This window comes from Pempheris klunzingeri, chromosome 4, assembly GCF_042242105.1.
Source record: "Pempheris klunzingeri isolate RE-2024b chromosome 4, fPemKlu1.hap1, whole genome shotgun sequence".
NCBI lineage: Eukaryota > Metazoa > Chordata > Actinopteri > Acropomatiformes > Pempheridae > Pempheris > Pempheris klunzingeri.
In genome coordinates this window covers 2,841,288-2,858,905 of record NC_092015.1, presented here as the reverse complement: position 1 = coordinate 2,858,905, position 17,618 = coordinate 2,841,288, and the positions used below count along the sequence as shown (strand labels likewise).

General features: G+C 41.8%; 1 protein-coding gene across 1 annotated transcript in view; it reads left to right on the top strand.

The window, feature by feature from the left end:
• The window catches only part of myo7aa (myosin VIIAa), a 36,170-nt gene extending 21,341 nt beyond the window's left edge, over positions 1-14,829 (top strand). The window contains exons 25-49 of the mRNA XM_070828857.1: positions 592-768; positions 1,664-1,753; positions 1,864-1,991; positions 2,634-2,760; positions 3,090-3,209; positions 3,564-3,737; positions 4,536-4,763; positions 5,001-5,168; positions 6,011-6,128; positions 6,436-6,562; positions 7,277-7,446; positions 7,847-8,037; positions 8,884-9,008; positions 9,566-9,723; positions 9,896-10,049; positions 10,293-10,448; positions 10,655-10,760; positions 10,854-10,967; positions 11,373-11,460; positions 11,923-12,029; positions 12,219-12,404; positions 12,554-12,670; positions 13,428-13,511; positions 13,691-13,810; positions 14,737-14,829. Coding sequence (XP_070684958.1) covers positions 592-768; positions 1,664-1,753; positions 1,864-1,991; positions 2,634-2,760; positions 3,090-3,209; positions 3,564-3,737; positions 4,536-4,763; positions 5,001-5,168; positions 6,011-6,128; positions 6,436-6,562; positions 7,277-7,446; positions 7,847-8,037; positions 8,884-9,008; positions 9,566-9,723; positions 9,896-10,049; positions 10,293-10,448; positions 10,655-10,760; positions 10,854-10,967; positions 11,373-11,460; positions 11,923-12,029; positions 12,219-12,404; positions 12,554-12,670; positions 13,428-13,511; positions 13,691-13,810; positions 14,737-14,829 — 3,426 coding nt within the window. The remainder of the gene's footprint in view (positions 1-591; positions 769-1,663; positions 1,754-1,863; positions 1,992-2,633; positions 2,761-3,089; positions 3,210-3,563; positions 3,738-4,535; positions 4,764-5,000; positions 5,169-6,010; positions 6,129-6,435; positions 6,563-7,276; positions 7,447-7,846; positions 8,038-8,883; positions 9,009-9,565; positions 9,724-9,895; positions 10,050-10,292; positions 10,449-10,654; positions 10,761-10,853; positions 10,968-11,372; positions 11,461-11,922; positions 12,030-12,218; positions 12,405-12,553; positions 12,671-13,427; positions 13,512-13,690; positions 13,811-14,736) is intronic.
• The last annotated feature ends 2,789 nt before the right edge of the window (positions 14,830-17,618 follow it).

The following is a 17,618-nucleotide window of genomic DNA, read 5'->3' as shown; positions in this document are numbered from 1 at the left end:
TTCAGTTTGAGGGCAGTTGTTGTCAAAATACATTTAATGGAGATAATGGCTGTTTTACTGAAACCAGTTTCCTTTATTACCATATCTTCCAGATGAACGTTCAGCGCTAAAATGCAGTAACTCTGAATCCTGATTTACATATTAATTGGTTGTCTTAAAAGATAACGCTATTTTTAAACCTGGGCCCTATTTTTGATATATTTTGGGTTCATAATGTTTTGGGATTGATCCTGATCCTGTTACTTTGGGGTAACTGCACCCAATCAAAGTCACCCATCCACTAAAAGTTTGATCCACTGACAGGCTCACAAACAGCCGTTATATCATTTGCTTCAATCTGCTTTACATAAAAGAACACAGTGTTTATGGTGGATCACTGCCTTGCTCTGCATTTTAGAAGGTTAGTTTGGATCCAACACAATATTTTTGTGCCACACTTTAAATAACAATCTGCACCTGTCAGTGGCAAAAAGAAGCACCTTTAGTGCTTTAATCTGATCAGGCAACACTGAAGGTAACGTTGCAGCCATCGCTGTTGAGCCGATGAACTTAATATATATATATATATATTTCCTCCATGTCCTGGTCCAGGCGGCTCTGGCGGTGTGGATCACAGTCTTGAGGTTCATGGGAGATCTGCCGGAGCCCAAGTACCACACGGCCATCAGCGACGGCAGCGAGAAGATCCCCGTCATGACCAAGATCTACGAGACACTGGGAAAGAAGACCTACAAGAGAGAGCTGCAGGCGCTGCAGGGGGAGGGGGAGGTGAGGAAGAGGAGAGGTGGGAGGGGAGGAAGAGTTTGAGTTCATAAATGAGAATGTAATGTGCTGCTGTTCGTTCGTTTCAGACTTTTCATTTATTTTTTTTTACCATTAGTTCATAGTTTATTCCAGAGATGCTGAATAAGATGGTGCAGGTCGTTTATTAACTGTTCTCTACATTCAACATCTTGTAAACAGCTTCTAACTCTGAGACAACTAAAACAAAATGTTTACTTTAGCTGCAGTTCCTTGAAGAAATTATTGTTTTGTTAATTGATTAACTGTTCAAATGTTTCGAAAGCTTTGACAGCTTGATTTGGAGTCATGTCCTTTAGTTGTTTCTCTTGAAATAACCAGTTCTTTATCTTTATTTGGCTTTTTTCTCATTTCTAAATTCGTTGATTATTGATATTCTGTTGTTTCCAATAGTTCATTGTAGTTGTATTACTATAATTCTAGGTTATCAATCTGTGGATAAAATATTAATGTCTTCATCAAGATGTTTTCTGGCAGCTCCACTAATCTCCATCTCACTCATGGCTTATTATTGATCTATTTGGGATGTAAATAGGCGTCCAAATAGGAAAAGGAAGAAATCTTCCCCCCAATCTGAACAAAACAAAGTCTCACCACATTGATCAGCTTGATAATGACAAATCTGAATGTTGATATTTATGTAATTCTCTCGTCTAGTTGCTTAAACACTTATTCCCTTCATGTTAAGTGTTCAATAAAAAGCCAAATGTGAGCAGGTGATCCTGAGGACTTACTCGACCCCTTACTGTGCCTCTGTTGGGTCCTGGACGAATCACAGTTGTTCTGTATCGTGTGTGTGTGTGTGTGTGTGTGTGTGTGCTGATTAGCCTATGACATGTCTCTCGTCTCGTCCTGCCACCAGACGCCTCACTCTGACAGCCACAAGAAGAACAGCGTCCGACACAAACTGGTTTCCCTCACCCTGAAGAAGAAATCCAAGATCACTGAGGAGGTGAGAGACCGAGCAAAGGGGGGGTTAGAAAAGCAGACTGTTCCCGATCGTTTCAGCTCGAGGTGATATGTGTTGAAGAAGAAGAAAAGTTATACAGAGATGCATTTCAGGTCACCAAGCGCCTCAACGATGGTGAATACAGTCTCCACGGCAACAGCATGCTGGAGGACCGGCCAACATCCAACCTGGAGAAACTTCACTTCATCATCGGCAACGGGATCCTGAGACCAGCACTGAGGTACACACACACACACACACACACACACTCTGAATGGTTTCTGTTCAACAACATATGTTTCAAAAATCCTAATAAGAGAATGATGTTTAATGTTATTTTTACAATGTCAGATATCATCACATCAGTGTTGACAACCATCTGTGGAGGTTCGAGCACGAATAAACTATTCAGATTTTAGGAAAAGGGTGCTTCAGGTGTATGTATGGTCCTGAATGTTAGTGTTTTTCTGATGTTTTTTTGCCATACATAAGACGGTGAATACATGTGCATGAATGCAGGTGTTAAATAAAGTTTGTAAATAAAGGAGTGAAGTCTCCCCTTCTGATGGGCTCAATGGGACTTTATTTGTTAAAAATATGTACAGATGTCAACGGTTTGCAACAAACTGCGACTTCCTGGACATACAAATGTATCTTTTAGATTGACAAACATCATGTATGATGCAGGAACAAAAAATTATTCATCTCACGTCATTGACTACTGTACATATTTTTTTCGAAGTAAGGTCCCATGGTTGTCCACTGGCAGGGCGGGACGCCTCTCTGTAATGCTGTACTAAAAAAAAAGTAATAAGTTATAGCCTGTGTTATAACTCTTTTAATAACCTATTTAACTGTGTGTGTGTGTGTGTGTGTGTGTTAGGGATGAGATCTACTGTCAGATCTGTAAGCAGCTGAGTCAGAACCCGTCTAAGAGTTCCCACGCTCGCGGCTGGATCCTCATCTCTCTGTGTGTCGGCTGCTTTGCCCCTTCAGACAAGTTTGTCAAGGTCAGAACATCCAAAGGTTCTTGATGATTTTTATTTGATGTTTTCAATTTAAAAGCACCAAAAGAAGTCTGAGTCGTAGTCTGTGATTACTAATTCACCATTTAAGATCGTAAAACACATTTCAGTTGGTTTGTTTGTTTCCTGAATGTATCATCATTTATAGATGCAACAGGATGAATTTTAGGAGTGTTTTTGTTTTTCTGTGACAAAGCTAGATGTTTAAACTTACGTACAACCATGTTCCCCTCTTGACCTCAGGTATTCACACCTTTTTGTTCTTTTGCATATGCAGAACTTAACACCTGTGTTTTTTTGTTCTTCACCAACAGTACCTGAGGAACTTCATCAGCAGCGGACCGCCAGGCTACGCTCCGTACTGTGAAGAGAGACTAAGACGAACGTTTGTCAACGGGACAAGAACTCAACCTCCGTCCTGGCTGGAGCTTCAGGTACACACACACACACACACACACACACACACACACACACACACACACAGATCCAACTGATTTAAAGCTGAGGTAGGCAGTTTTATTTGTTTTCATTGGGCAAAAAATCCATAATAACCTTTTAGTAATTCAAGTGATCTGCTGCTCCTCTTAGCTGTTTTCAGAATTTAGAAAATGTTCAACAACAAACGAGTGTCAGTAACAAACTGTGTGACGTCACTGATGTAGTCTGGAGTCGGACTGTGAAGTGAACAGAAAACAGTGAAAAACTCCTTAAGATGAATTCAATAGCTTGAAGCAACGAGCTTTTCAGTTGGAAACCAACTCGACTGAGATCCTGATATCTATATCCAGGCCACCAAGTCGAAGAAGCCCATCATGCTGCCGGTGACGTTCATGGACGGCACGACCAAAACACTGCTGACGGACTCGGCCACCACAGCCAAGGAGCTCTGCAGCGCCCTGTCTGACAAAATCAACCTGCGGGACCGATTCGGGTTCTCACTCTACATCGCTCTGTTTGACAAGGTGGGGAAACACTCACATTCATACCACACCTGTGAGGACCAAGCCCCTAACCTTTAAAGGGACATTTCGGATTATATGAAGTGTGGCTATATGAGGTTGTTATCCGTAGTCGTAGTTTATTACCTTCAGTAGAAAGCAGTCTGTACGCCCTAGTTTGAAGAAGCAGATAGGATTACCTGCTTAGAAGTAAAAGTCTGGAGGGAATGCTGTTCCTGCTCAAATATCTATTTGATGTGTTTTTATGCTGTTTGTAACACATGTTCATCAAACGCATGCAGTTCATTACGCTTGAAAGCTACTGACTCCAAGTTAAGGACAGAAGGTTTTGTGTTGAAGTCTTGACAAGAGGCACCTCACTGCTCCTTCACAGTGAATAAACAAATGTTTGTTTTATTCTTTAAAATAAGATGCACAAAATGAATTTATTAGTTTCCCTGGTTTTCCCAGTCTGGAATAGACTTGTCTTAATTCCACGATATGCCAGAAATTGTCTCGTTGATTTAAGAATGATTAACAAAGGCCTAGTATTTTTATGTGTCTTAAAACATGTCTGGGGGGCTTTAACCTCTACCTGTTTCTAACCTTAACCATAAAATGAAGAGTTGATCCTCAAAGAGCCTGAAGAAGTGAGGACCAGACAAAATGTCTCTCTTCACTCTCAAGTCAGCTGGACCCTGAGTTAAAAAAAGTTTACACTTGCTGTTAAATGATCCTAAATACTTAGCACCAGTGAAGGAGACCAAATCAAACTGCTGGTGTTCGTAGCAGCAGCAGTAAATGTGTGTTCTCCTGCTGCAGGTCTCCTCTTTAGGCAGTGGGAACGACCACGTGATGGACGCCGTGTCGCAGTGTGAGCAGTATGCGAAGGAGCAGGGAGCCCAGGAGAGGAACGCCCCCTGGAGGCTGTTCTTCAGGAAGGAGATATTCACACCGTGGCACAACCCCGTCGACGACCAGGTCGCCACCAACCTCATCTACCAGCAAACCGTCCGGGGCGTCAAGTTCGGAGAATACCGCTGTGACAGGGTGACTGCGTTTCTCTGTTCTGTTCTTCATGTTAAAGACGGGAAGCACTGCCTGTTTGAAGGTTTAGTGCACAAATATGAGAAGGAATCGTGGGTCATTTCTTTAAATTGTTGTTTTTTAGTCGTCTCAGATCTTAAAAAATCCTTTTCTACCTTGTTTACTTCACTTAACCTACATTCTTTTGTCATAAACATGAATCCCAGTAAACTTACCAGTGTCTGCCCTCTGGATCCCCAGGATGACCTGGCAGAGTTGGCCTCTCAGCAGTATTACGTCGACTACGGTTCAGAGATCCTTCTGGAGCGTCTGCTGAGCCTCATCCCCTCCTACATCCCAGACAGAGAGATCAGCAGCGCCAGGACGGTGGAGAAATGGTCTCATTTCATCATGGCTGCACACAAGAAGGTGACAAAGTCTGACGGCGTCCTCCCAGTGACGTTATGTAGAACTGAACCTGCACTTTTTAGCCTTTACGTTTTCACTGACCATCTCTCAGAGTATGTTGCTGAACAAGACGTTTTTATGCAATCAAAATGCTACAACTGTCATAAACTGAAAAACAAACATCATGCGACTTGAAACTAGCGAGAGAAGTGAAGCTACAAGAGAGAAGGAGACTCGTTTTCTCAGACTTCCACACAGTCTGACGTCTTTCTGGAACAAGTGGGGTCGACGTCTGCTAGACATTAGAAAGAAAGCAGGTTTAAGGCTCCTCAGTAGTGGCTTCACTTCCAGACCATTTCTTTTCTACAGTCTGTGGTACAAACATTCATGCCCCTCAGAGGAAGATCCTCCATCTTCCTCCTCACCACCAGCAGCTTCACATTCTGGGTTTTCACTGGGTTGTCTTCAGCTACAGTTCTAAAGCAAATCTTAGCACGCTGCCAGGCTAAAGTATGATGAAACATTTTACCTGATCTTGACTTTGATTTAAATTTAAGTCCTTTGAAAAGGACAGAAAGGTAGAAGCTGATGTGATGAAGCCTTGTGCATGTAAAGTCATTAATACTGACGCCTACTTCAATATATTAACACTCGTACAATCAGTCCTGACCTGAAACTGCACGTTATTATTCTGTGAGCAGTTTGTGATGGGCTTTAAATCTACAGGGATTGTTCCGTTTCTAAGGAAACACTACGTGCATATACTTTGACTTTGTGTAACACCATTTGCCATAAAGATGCCTCATGGTTAATTCTCTTTATTTTCACACACAAACATAATAAGATGTGTCTTCCTCGCTCAGGGCATCTACACCCAGAAGAGGTTTGACCCTCAGAAGGTGAAGGAGGAAGTGGTGGACTTCTCTCGCCACAAGTGGCCTCTGCTCTTCTCTCGTTTCTACGAAGCCTTCAAGTTCTCAGGTGAGCAGCTACAGTACGACCTCTGGCACATCAGAGGCACACAGGAGGCACCGATCAGTATCCAATCATCCAAAACACTGGAGCTGATGAGAGGTGCATTACTAAAGGTACTAAGGTAAGTACAGTAACAGGCAGAACTTATGACACACACACAAAAAATCCAGTAAAATCCTCCTGAGCTGGTGAAGAATATCAGACTCACCGTACCCGAGTTCTTTCAACTTCAATCCAGCTGTAGATTTTATTCAGAATGTTTGATTTGACTTAATTTCCCTTCCTACAAACTTTTCTTCTGTTCCTCTTTCAGGGCCCAGTTTGCCTAAAAACGACCTGATCGTCGCCGTCAACTGGACTGGGGTTTATTTTGTAGACGAGCAGGAGCAGGTCCTCCTCGAACTCTCCTTCCCAGAAATCACTGCAGTTTCCAGCAGCAGGTGAGGCATGCTGGGAGCTGTAGTCACTTATGTCATTCCTCATTTCCTCTTCTCTCTTTCTACATTCCTGTCTCTTTGTTAGTTGCTCGTTTTTTTTATTTAATTTTTCTTTTACTTGTCAACCTGCCTCTCTTATCACATCACCCCCATTCTCCCTCCTCCTTTCTTTGAAACTGTCCTCCCAAGAAAAACACACAGTTATTTCAGCAAACATTCAGCAGACATTTGCCTAAACCTAACCAAACCGTTATTGTTGCTGTATTCTGCACATAAATCGGTAGATGGCTAACAGGCTTCAGGAGAACTCGTAGTGGGCTGGAGTAAAGTCCAATGCTCTTCGCTGTAAGGCTGAAATAATAGAAAAGACAGCACCAACACTGTCAGCCCCAGCTGTCCAGGAGGGATGCACCAAATGCATAAAAGCAATGCTTTGTGGGTGATATGCACCACTTGAGTGACCTTCGTCGCTGACTCGCTCTCTCGGCCCTCCGAGGATCAAAAGTCCACTTCAGTTTTCCACAGAAACAGAGCGACACTTATGATGGTTCTCCAGAGGGCTGAGGGGACATCAATGATGAAGATAATACAAGATAATACTTGATCTGGACTTTGAGGGGAGAAAATGCTGAAGGTTCTTACAGGACATGACGAGCTGTCAGATCAGGGAACTGTTGGCACTCACAAATGATGTCGTGATGACTTTTTTTCTCTCAGGGGAGGAAAGTTGCAGAGTCAGAGTTTCACTTTGGCGACCATCAAAGGAGAGGAGTACACCTTCACCTCCAACAACGCAGAGGACATCCGCGACCTGGTGGTGACCTTCCTGGAGGGCCTGAGGAAGAGGTCCAAGTTCGTGGTCGCCCTGCAGGACAACCCAAACCCCAGTAAGTCCCGATCAGCGATGGTACTTTACTTTCCAAGTACTGAAAAGGAGATTTATACCTCTATGAGTTTTACACAAAGTGCAGCTGCTCCTTAGCTGACGGTCCTACTAATAATCTAGAGACACGCTCAGATCATCCTTTTAAGTCTGAAACGTTCAGTTCAGGTTCCTTCACGTTATTTGTGAATGTATGTACAATGTAAATGTCAGTTATTAACGGTACATTTCTGTCTGTGTATATAGAGCAAGTTTAAGATACTTTATTTGTTCCTCAAGGGTCAAGTGTGCAAATATAAGCACACATAAACAAATCATTTACACACAAACCCAAATATACAAATATGATAATAGTTTAAAGTAGAAACCTCAGTACAACCTGGTTTTCTTTTCTTTCATCCCAGCTGGGGAGGACTCGACGTTCCTGAGCTTCATGAAGGGAGACCTGATCCTGTTGGACCAGGACACCGGCGAGCAGGTCCTCAACTCCGGCTGGGCGCACGGCGTTAACGAACGAACCAATCAGAGAGGAGATTTCCCAGCTGACTGCGTCTATGTCCTGCCCACCATGACCCGACCTCAGCAAGAGATAGTGGTGAGAACGAGGTTTTGTGACATGAACCTCTGACTTGTCTTTACAGCACCGACTTCCTCCTCGTTTTTTTTAACAGAGAGGAAACTGTTTCATGTTACTGCCAGCTGTGTCACCACTCAGTCTGCAGGATGCTGAAGCTTCATTTCAGCGTTTTTAATTCAAAAAGTATTTTTAGTTTGAGTAAAGTGTGTCACACGTTAACTACAAGTAAAGTAGTTTGAAAACAACTTCAGGAAAAAAGCCAAAAATATCAGATTTTTGCTTAGAATTATTTTCCATTATCTCAAATATCAGTAACGACATAACAAAAGTTAACTGAATCCAAGGAAATGCAAAAAAGTAAAGGTAAAGTAAAAGTAACCATGATGCTACGTCTCTATAGACCGTTTACAAGTATGTTTTTCTAATGTCTCTTTATTTCTTTTCATTGATTAACACTCAAAGTGGGACGTGGGTAAGATTAGATAATGGCAAATAGTAACTGAAGTGAAATAAAATACAAAATTGCAGAGAATAAATAATTAAAAACAGTCGAACAAAGGAGAAAAAACAAATTCCTCTTCGGTCATACAGTATATCTCTTCTTTCTACGTCACAGCACATCTCACTGGTCGGGTCGTGAAGTGTACATCTGATGTTCAGAATGTGTTTGAACGGATTAAATGTTGGAACTCTTGCTAAACTTGCTAAATATTATATTATGTCGACATCTTTGGACAGTTTTGTTTTTCACGCAGCATGTGTCAACATGCTGCATCAGGCTCTTCCGTTCTTTTGAAGAAACTTTATGAGTCACTTTCGACAAAAGTGTCTGACAAATGAATGTAATGTGATCCAACCAATCAGGCGCTGGTAACCATGACACCGGACCAGCGCCAGGAGTCGGTTCGTGTTTCGCAGCTCGTCCTGCCAGAGAGCGGCGACAGGATGAAACCGTACACGCTGGAGGAGTTCTCCTACGACTACTTCAGGTACACACACACACACACACGTCACTTTAAACACACTCAGGGCCCTAAGACTCCGGTCCTCAAGGGCCACAGTGCTGCAGTTCTTCGTTCCAACCCTTTCATTTCGTAACCAAAAATCCTGAAATTGACATTTGTTACATTGATTTACATCCTGGCGTGTTTTTGCTTCAGTTTTTTCATCAACCCGAAGAAGAAAATTACTAATGTTACAAAAATATTGGTCTGGTAAATAAAGAAATATATTTTTTTTTTAATAAAATGCACAAAAATCCCTGATTTTTATTGACTTGCTCCAATAATTAGTTAAATTCCTCAACTTTCCATATCTGGAATAAACTTTCCATGACCTGTGGGGATCCTGCATTATAAACACAAAGTGAAGGACTCACTCCTGTGCAGCCATGTGGCTTTAACTTAATGTGTATGTTTTTGTTGAATGTGTACCTGTGACCTCGTCAAAGATAAATCTGACCTCACTGATCTGACCTGTTGGCGTCATGTGTGATTACAGCTCTAATTTTGACCGACATGTCACTCATGTAACCTGCTTCTTCCAGGCCTCCTCCCAAACACACCCTGAGCAGGGTGATGGTCACTAAGAATCGTGGGAAGGACAAGATGTGGAGCTGCACCAGAGAGCCGCTCAAGCTGCCGCTGCTGAAGAAGGTTGTGAACCACGAGGATCTGTCTCAGGACGCCTGCATGTCCTTCATCGATATCCTTTAAACAGCTGTTACACAAACTGAGCACCACTCTGGACATGAAACTTATTTCTAGTTTTTATCCAGGAATTCACGCACACTGTGTCTCAGGTCCAGACCTTCGTGTACATTCTACATTTGTATTCAGGCTAATCGGGTTGTTTTATTCCTTGACGTTTGTCCCACCGATGATGAAGTACATGGGCGACTACCCGTCCAAACGGACGCGCTCGGTCAACGAGTTGACAGACCAGATCTTTGAAGGAGCGCTGAAGGCCGAACCTCTGAAAGACGAGATCTACTGTCAGATCATCAAGCAGCTCACCGACAACCACGTCAAGTGTGTAAACTGACACCATCGTCAGTCTAATCTGTGCACCTCAGTCTGAAGGATAGTGTCACATTTTTCATTTAGAGTCGCACCAGATTTTCCAAAATCTGATACTGAGGTATAACATGGCTCAAGCCAAATCTAAAGAAATGCTCTATTTTTAAACGTGGCCCTTATTTTGACATAATTCTGGGTTTAGATGAACACGAGTGTGTTTGGTTCAGTGTAACTAAACATGTTGTGCTGCTGCAGGTACAGTGAGGAGAAAGGCTGGGAGCTGCTGTGGTTGTGTACTGGTCTGTATCCTCCCAGTAACATGCTGCTGCCACACATCCAGCGCTTCCTCCAGTCCAAGAAACACCACCCGCTCTCTGGAGACTGCATGCAGAGGCTGCACAAAGCCCTACGGTAAAACCCCAGCCAGATTATTGTTAAATGTTATTAATTAAGGAAAAGGTCAGTTTCTCCTGAGTCCATGCGATTAATACGATTAACTGACCAGTGAAGTTTGAACTTGTTTACAACTGTAAACTAAGCTCACAGCTTCTTATCGTCTCCGACTGGACTGACCTTTGCTTCTGCTGCCGTTTTTGTCGTTGTTGTCGTGGTGACAGTAACGGGTCCAGGAAGTATCCCCCTCATTTGGTGGAAGTAGAGGCCATCCAACATAAGACAACCCAGATCTTCCACAAAGTCTACTTCCCTGACGACACAGACGAGGTGTGACGCTCATACACGGTCGCACGCTAAGATCCACTTCAACGAGAAACGTGTCGTATGAAGATTGAGAATGTTTGTGTCTCCATTCTGCAGGCGTTTGAGGTGGAGTCCAGCACCAAAGCCAAGGATTTCTGCCAGAACATCTCAACCAGGCTGCTGCTCAAATCTCCAGAAGGCTTCAGCCTCTTCGTGAAGATCTCAGACAAGGTCAGAGGTCAAGGGTCGTTTCTCAGACGTTCAGAAGAAGAAAAAAATGTTCAAAATCTGTCACAGCTTAAAGCATCCAGAGGATGTGGGAACGACAGGAAATGATTTTACTGGGAGGTGTTTGGCAAAAATTAATAAATTAAATTTTCACTTTTCTGAACTGTCAAACTAGTTTCATCTTTCCAAAGTGTTTATCCTGCAATATGAAGTTTTTGAATTTGAATATAATTCATATTTTAAGGGTTTTGATCCTCCTGATGAACATTTTTCTTAAATTCAGAAACTTCAGTGTCAACAGGAAGATTTAAAACGTTTTCGAGGCTGTATGAGGCCCCAAAAAGGCAGAAAAAATGAAATACATTTTGTACAGCAACTGCTTGATTACTTTGATTGTTCGCTCTGCAGGTCATCAGTGTGCCAGAAGGAGATTTCTTCTTTGACTTCGTCAGACATTTGACAGACTGGATCAAGAAATCTCGACCAGCTAAAGACGGTTGGTAGCTGCATCTGTGGACATAAGAATGTATTAATTACTTAAGGACGGCCAACCAAAGAGCTTTGAGAATGTTGTAACACATTCAGTTAAATTCATTACACGAAAGTAATAATGATAATAATAATACAAATAATACCACTACTACTAATAATAATATATAACAACATGTACATTCAGAGTGAGGAGCTGTATTATATAATAATAATATTATAATATTATATTAATATTATATAATAATTATGGAAAGGATCCCTACAATCTGAGCCTGTCAGTGGCAAAAACAAGCACTTTTAGTGGACCTACTTTGATCAGGAGCAGCTATACAGCCAATTTCACGGCTACAAGCTGAGACGATTTAAAACTTTATGTACCTACTGGTCATTTTGACATGAAAATACAGAATGTACATTTAAAAGTACCAATGTTCCCCTTTCACCATCTTCCTGTCCCGCCCTGTAGGAATCGTTCCCTCTCTGACCTACCAGGTGTTCTTCATGAAGAAGTTGTGGACAAACACAGTTCCAGGGAAGGACTCCTTCGCCGACTCCATCTTTCACTACTACCAGGTCGGTTTTATGGGAATTATACAGAGAAATAAATTAGAATATTAGTTAGAATTTCATGGTTTCAGGCACTGATGAAAATTTTTGATTCACATTTTTTTTAATTCTAAATTCACTGAAATTCTCATGATTTCTTATTTATACTGTATCTTTGTGTATATAATCCTTCCCCCCTCATCGTCTTTCAACCAGGAGCTGCCTAAATACTTGCGTGGCTACCATAAGTGTTCACGAGAAGAGGTTTTCCAACTCGCAGCGCTCATCTACCGCGTCAAGTTTGAGGACGACAAATCCCACTTTCCTACAATTCCCAAGATGCTTCGTGAGCTGGTTCCCCAGGATCTCATTCGTCAGATGTCACCAGATGACTGGAAAAGGGTAAACCTGCAACACAGCGGGTTAGATTATTCGTGTTTAGACAAATCATACATCACTTTTAGTCGCCTACTAGATGATAGAGAATGAGTCATTTTACCTGTAAGATACTCCAAATCTAAAGTGTGTGTGTTTGTGTGTGATGTTTGCAGTCAGTGGTTGCGTACTTCAACAAGCAGGCCGGTAAATCAAGGGAAGAGGCCAAACTGATGTTTCTGAAGATCATCTACAAATGGCCGACCTTCGGCTCCGCCTTCTTTGAGGTCAAGGTAAACTGTCACTTCCTGTCTGCGGCGTTTCTGAGAATTAAATACATTTACAAGAGGAAAACTCACTAGTTTGCAAAAAGAAACTCATTCTCTGAGATTAAAATCACAAATTTAGGAGAGAGTCAAATATAATAAAGTATAAAGTGTAAAGTATAATCCACTGCCGATGTAATACATGACAGGCAGTGGCGTCTATGGTGTGATGATGAGGTTGATCCAACCTTGCAAAGTGAAGCCATGTGGTTCCTTCACCGAAAGAAAAGAAAACATTTAATGTCGGAAATGCAGAGTTCTTTCTCTGAATATTAGTTTCCTCCTCTGGCTCTGTCATTTAATAATAATAATAATATGCCGTCATGGAGCCCACTAAACTAAACTGTCACCTTAAAGCAGAAATATTTAACGTAAGATTTACAGAGCCAGGGGAGGGTGGTGGTATTCTGAGAAAAATCTCTGGATTTCCCAGATTAAAGCTGTAAATTTACAAGGAAAAATTCTCTTACTTCACTTTGCAATGTTGGATCAACCTCATCACACCACAGAGTCGGGATGTGTATGTTACCATGGTGATACTGAGCTACGATCACGAGGAGGATTCAGTTTAATTTATGACTTTAATCTCAGAATGCTCATATTTTTTCCTCGTAAATTTACTACTTGAACACACCAATACGTTGCTGTAGAGATAAAACTGCTTTAAAAGTGATATGATCAAAGGATATTTTGACGTCAAACAACATAAATCTTTTACTTCTAGCAAACCACTGAGCCAAACTTCCCAGAGATCCTGCTGATCGCCATCAACAAGCACGGAGTCAGTCTCATCGACCCGAAGACGAAGGTTTGTGTTTGTAAAGAAATCATCGTGGCCCCTCCCCACCTGTCTGGACTCATGTTAGTGCTCAGCTTGGCTGATTAACGTGCACATGATGAACACTTTCAGGTGGGGTGGAATCAAAATGTTTCCTGTTTCTCAGTCAGAGGGTGATCAAGGCTTTACCTCTCTGTGTGTTTGTGCAGGACATCCTGACCACCCACCCCTTCACCAAGATCTCCAACTGGAGCAGTGGGAACACCTACTTCCACATCACCATCGGAAACCTGGTCAGAGGAAGCAAACTGCTGTGTGAGACCTCGCTGGTGGGTGGCAGCCACACACACACACACTGTAAATTCTCAAATAAAAGCAGTTGTTAAAGGGTTAGTTCTGTTTTTTCTGAAGCTACTTGCCCTTGCTCAGTGTATTACTTCCAGCAGATGGCAGTCAGCACGTCCCCCAGAGTCCTGACACTGATGCTAAGCAGGAAAACGTGTTTTAGCCATGTAAAAAAAAAATCAGTTTGAGTGTACGGCTTAGTTTCACCACTTTACCTTGCAGATCTTTCCACTTCAGTACATTTTCTCAATTCTATTATGCCACAGATCAGCTGTTAACCCTGAACTAACCCTTTAAGATAAGGACCGTCTCAAGTGAGAGCATGAACACAAAAGGCAGGTTAAAAAGACACCGAGGCATGACACCTGTCTTTGTTTTAACTGTGTTGTATGGTTCAATCTGATTGGTAACATTTAGTCTGTGTTAGACAGATGATTCATCCAATTAGCTGCCAAAGATTTTCTCCAACATCCTTCACAAACCGTTTCTATGGATGACGTCCAGATGGTTTTTTGCACAGAACCATCTGGCTCGTCGAGTGAAGTAGCCTCTGCTTTTCAGTCTCTCTTCATTGAAGTTAAGTTTCTGCCAATGAAACTAAATATTTCCCTTAGATTTCACACACTAAAAGCCTGCCAAAAATATGCAGGAAGCATCTAGTTTAATTTATGAGGGTAGAAAAACAGCATTTCTGTTAGAGAAGAGAAACTCAGAGCAGACGTTTAGAGAAATAATTTGTGCTTTGAAAAACTGTTGCATCAATAAAAGTTCTGTTTAAGAAATGTTAGAAAATACCAACAATCTCATTAAAATGAGCCCTGCAGCCCTAAAAGAAAACAAAGCTATTCAAGAAACAAGATAAAAACCATTTACATCAACACTGAAGAATCCGTTTCTGTTTCACTTCCAGGGCTACAAGATGGACGACCTGCTGACCTCCTACATCAGCCAGATGCTGACCACCATGAACAAGCAGCGCTCCGGGCGGGGCCACAGCAAGTGAACTTCTTACTGGCAGGAGGCCGCTGAGCTCATCCGGCACTTGCGCCCTATTGGCCAGCCCTGCAGCTGGGGGCGGACCTTCGCCCACCAGCTGTGGAGGATGAGCCGCAGTCCTTCTGCTAGCTCGGAAGGGTCAAAGCTCACCGGCGTGAGTTCAGCTGCCAGCAGCGACGACCCCGGCGAAGGCCCCAGCAACTATTACCGCCACAAGTACAACTACGACGAGGATGAGCTGTCCAGTGAGGACGACTACCTCTGAAACCTCCGTCCAATAGGTCGGTCCTCCTGGTTTGGTTCAGGATACAGTCATGCTAACCTTATTTTGGCTAATTCAAATTAACTCACACTGAATTAAGGGCACTCGGCTTCTCGTTGGAAGATCTCAGCCTTTGGTGAATGTTGCTGTGACCCCAAGTGGCAGCGGGTGTTAAGTCCCATGATAGCTGGCAAAAAAGGCCTTAACACGTCTAGAAACTACGAGTGGGGCTGGTGAACAGTGGACTACAGGAGCGAGGAGGTTCATGTTGAGTTAACTGGTTAAACAATCCATCCATTTTATGTCCAGGTCACTTTTTAACTGATTAATTACTGACAAAAAATGTAATATAAACAAATGCACTTAATATATAACTGTAAGCCTTTTTGTCCCTACTGGTTTTCCATCTTTGTTTGACCTGTAAGATTATGAAAAAGGTATTAAATTTTATTCTATGTGGTTTTAAATAGTCTTATATTAAAACTAGGGGACAAAGCAGAAGTCCCAGTACAGACACTGAGGACGTGGGCAGCAGAGAAAACATATTTTAGCCACTTAAAAAAAATAAATAAATAAAAGTCAGCATCAGTTTAAGTGTATGTTATATTAAGAGAGCGGTAGACCAGCAACTCCTGTGTTAGTGAATGGAGTGTGGTGGCTTTGAAGCTCTAACGGCAAAGTAAAGCCAAGAAACTATTCTAAAGACAGCGTGCACTTAAACTGATGTTGATATATGAGGCTGAAATATGTTTGTTTTTTACTGACCCGTCCACAGCACCACTCTGAAGCAGGCAGGAGTCCTGGCACATGATGATGATAAGCAAGCTGGAGGCGTACCGACCTTCATCATTCACTAGCTATGGATAAGTACCTCATACAGCCCCACTTAAAATAATTCAAACCACCGCTTTAAAAAGGTTTTCTAAACGACATTCAGAACATTAATATAGCATTAAACAACCAGTAGTGCACGTGAGTCAGAGCTGCTGCCCAGCAACAGTCTTAGCTAAGAGGCTGTCAGATAACGGCAGAAAGACCCGGTTGTCTTAGTGTTATATTCTTTGAACTGAGCTGTTGGATAAGAACATGACGTCTCCTGTGGTGCCAGACTGGAAGCTTTTTTTCGTCTCTGCCCTTAGGAATCAAAAATATCAAACTGTTTCATAGTTTTTTTTTTCTGTGACTAACAACAGTTTAAGCATCAAAGAAGCTTTAGTGAAGCTTAAGACGTTTAGTCTCGTTGCCTCGAGTGTCCTGAAACACTGACAAAGTCAAAAAGTTGAGTTTACATTCTTTGTTAGATGCTGTATTGGCTGAAAACAAGTTTTGTTTTTGTGTGTTCTTTTCTTTGAAGAGTTAATCTCTTCATCACTTTGAATAATACTCACTTGGAAAAACATCTATCTGTTTCTCTGGCCTTGGAACCAAACTGTGCAACTGAAGTGACGTTCACGTGGGTCCTGAGCTCATTTATTTAAAACTCCACTGTGTTTGTGTGACTAGAAACAGACCTGTAGGGTGTCGGCCATTTAAAGCAACAGTTTAATGTAAGGTTTTGTTTTTTAATGCTGTAGATTCGCTGTAACCAGCTGTTTGTGTTTAGTTTTACATTTCATGCCTTAACTGTTTCTCCACTTCTGCTGAGACTTCATTACCCAGCATTCCTGTGGAGTGCAGCTGCTGTTCCTATGGGGCTTTCATAACATTTCTCTACTTTGACAAAAAATAGTTTTAACTCAAGGTCCACTTACTCGCTTTTAGTTGCATCTCTCAGTCTTCATCAGTGGGAGGAGTTTGCTCGTTTGTCAAACTACTCAGCAGTCCTGTAGTTTTTTACCCTTATATAAATATTACATCTAACATGTTGTGTCTGCAAACTGTCTTCATAACTCTTAGGTCTATATTTTCCATCTGTGTGTTTAAAGGGGCATTTCCACTACAACTTCTCTCTGCACAGTTCGCTAAAACTTCACAGAGAGTCGTACTGAAGTGTAAGCAAATAAAAATCACTTCACAAATCTCCCAAAACTGTGATTCTAATGCATTAAAAAAACAAAACAAACTTCCGGTAACTAAGAAGAGAAGAACTGAGTGAGCACTTACCTCCACGCCGAGGCAGAGCTGCACAACGATGTATTAGAGCCACTGTAGGTTAAAAAAAAACCACATTTCCAAAATTAAAGTCAGTGGTGAATTTACAAGAAAGAAAACTGAATATGTTGAAATTATAAAGTCATGAATTTGCATGAAAAAAGCTCAAATTGTTTAAACTTGTAGGTTTTTTACCTCGATCTCAGTGTTAAGCTCGGATGCTTTCTGGTAACTTGGTGACCGACGCTAAAAACACAAGATTTCCTTCTTGATGAATCCAATTGTCAAGTTTAATTTGATGATGTAGAAAAACTTAATCACTTCAATTCAAATATTTTTTCCTCAAATGTTTGACTTGATAAACTCAGAATATTTTAGTTTTTTCTCAGAATTAACCCCTGAAATATTTCACATAGTAGAATTAAAATCCTGAGACTCTCTTA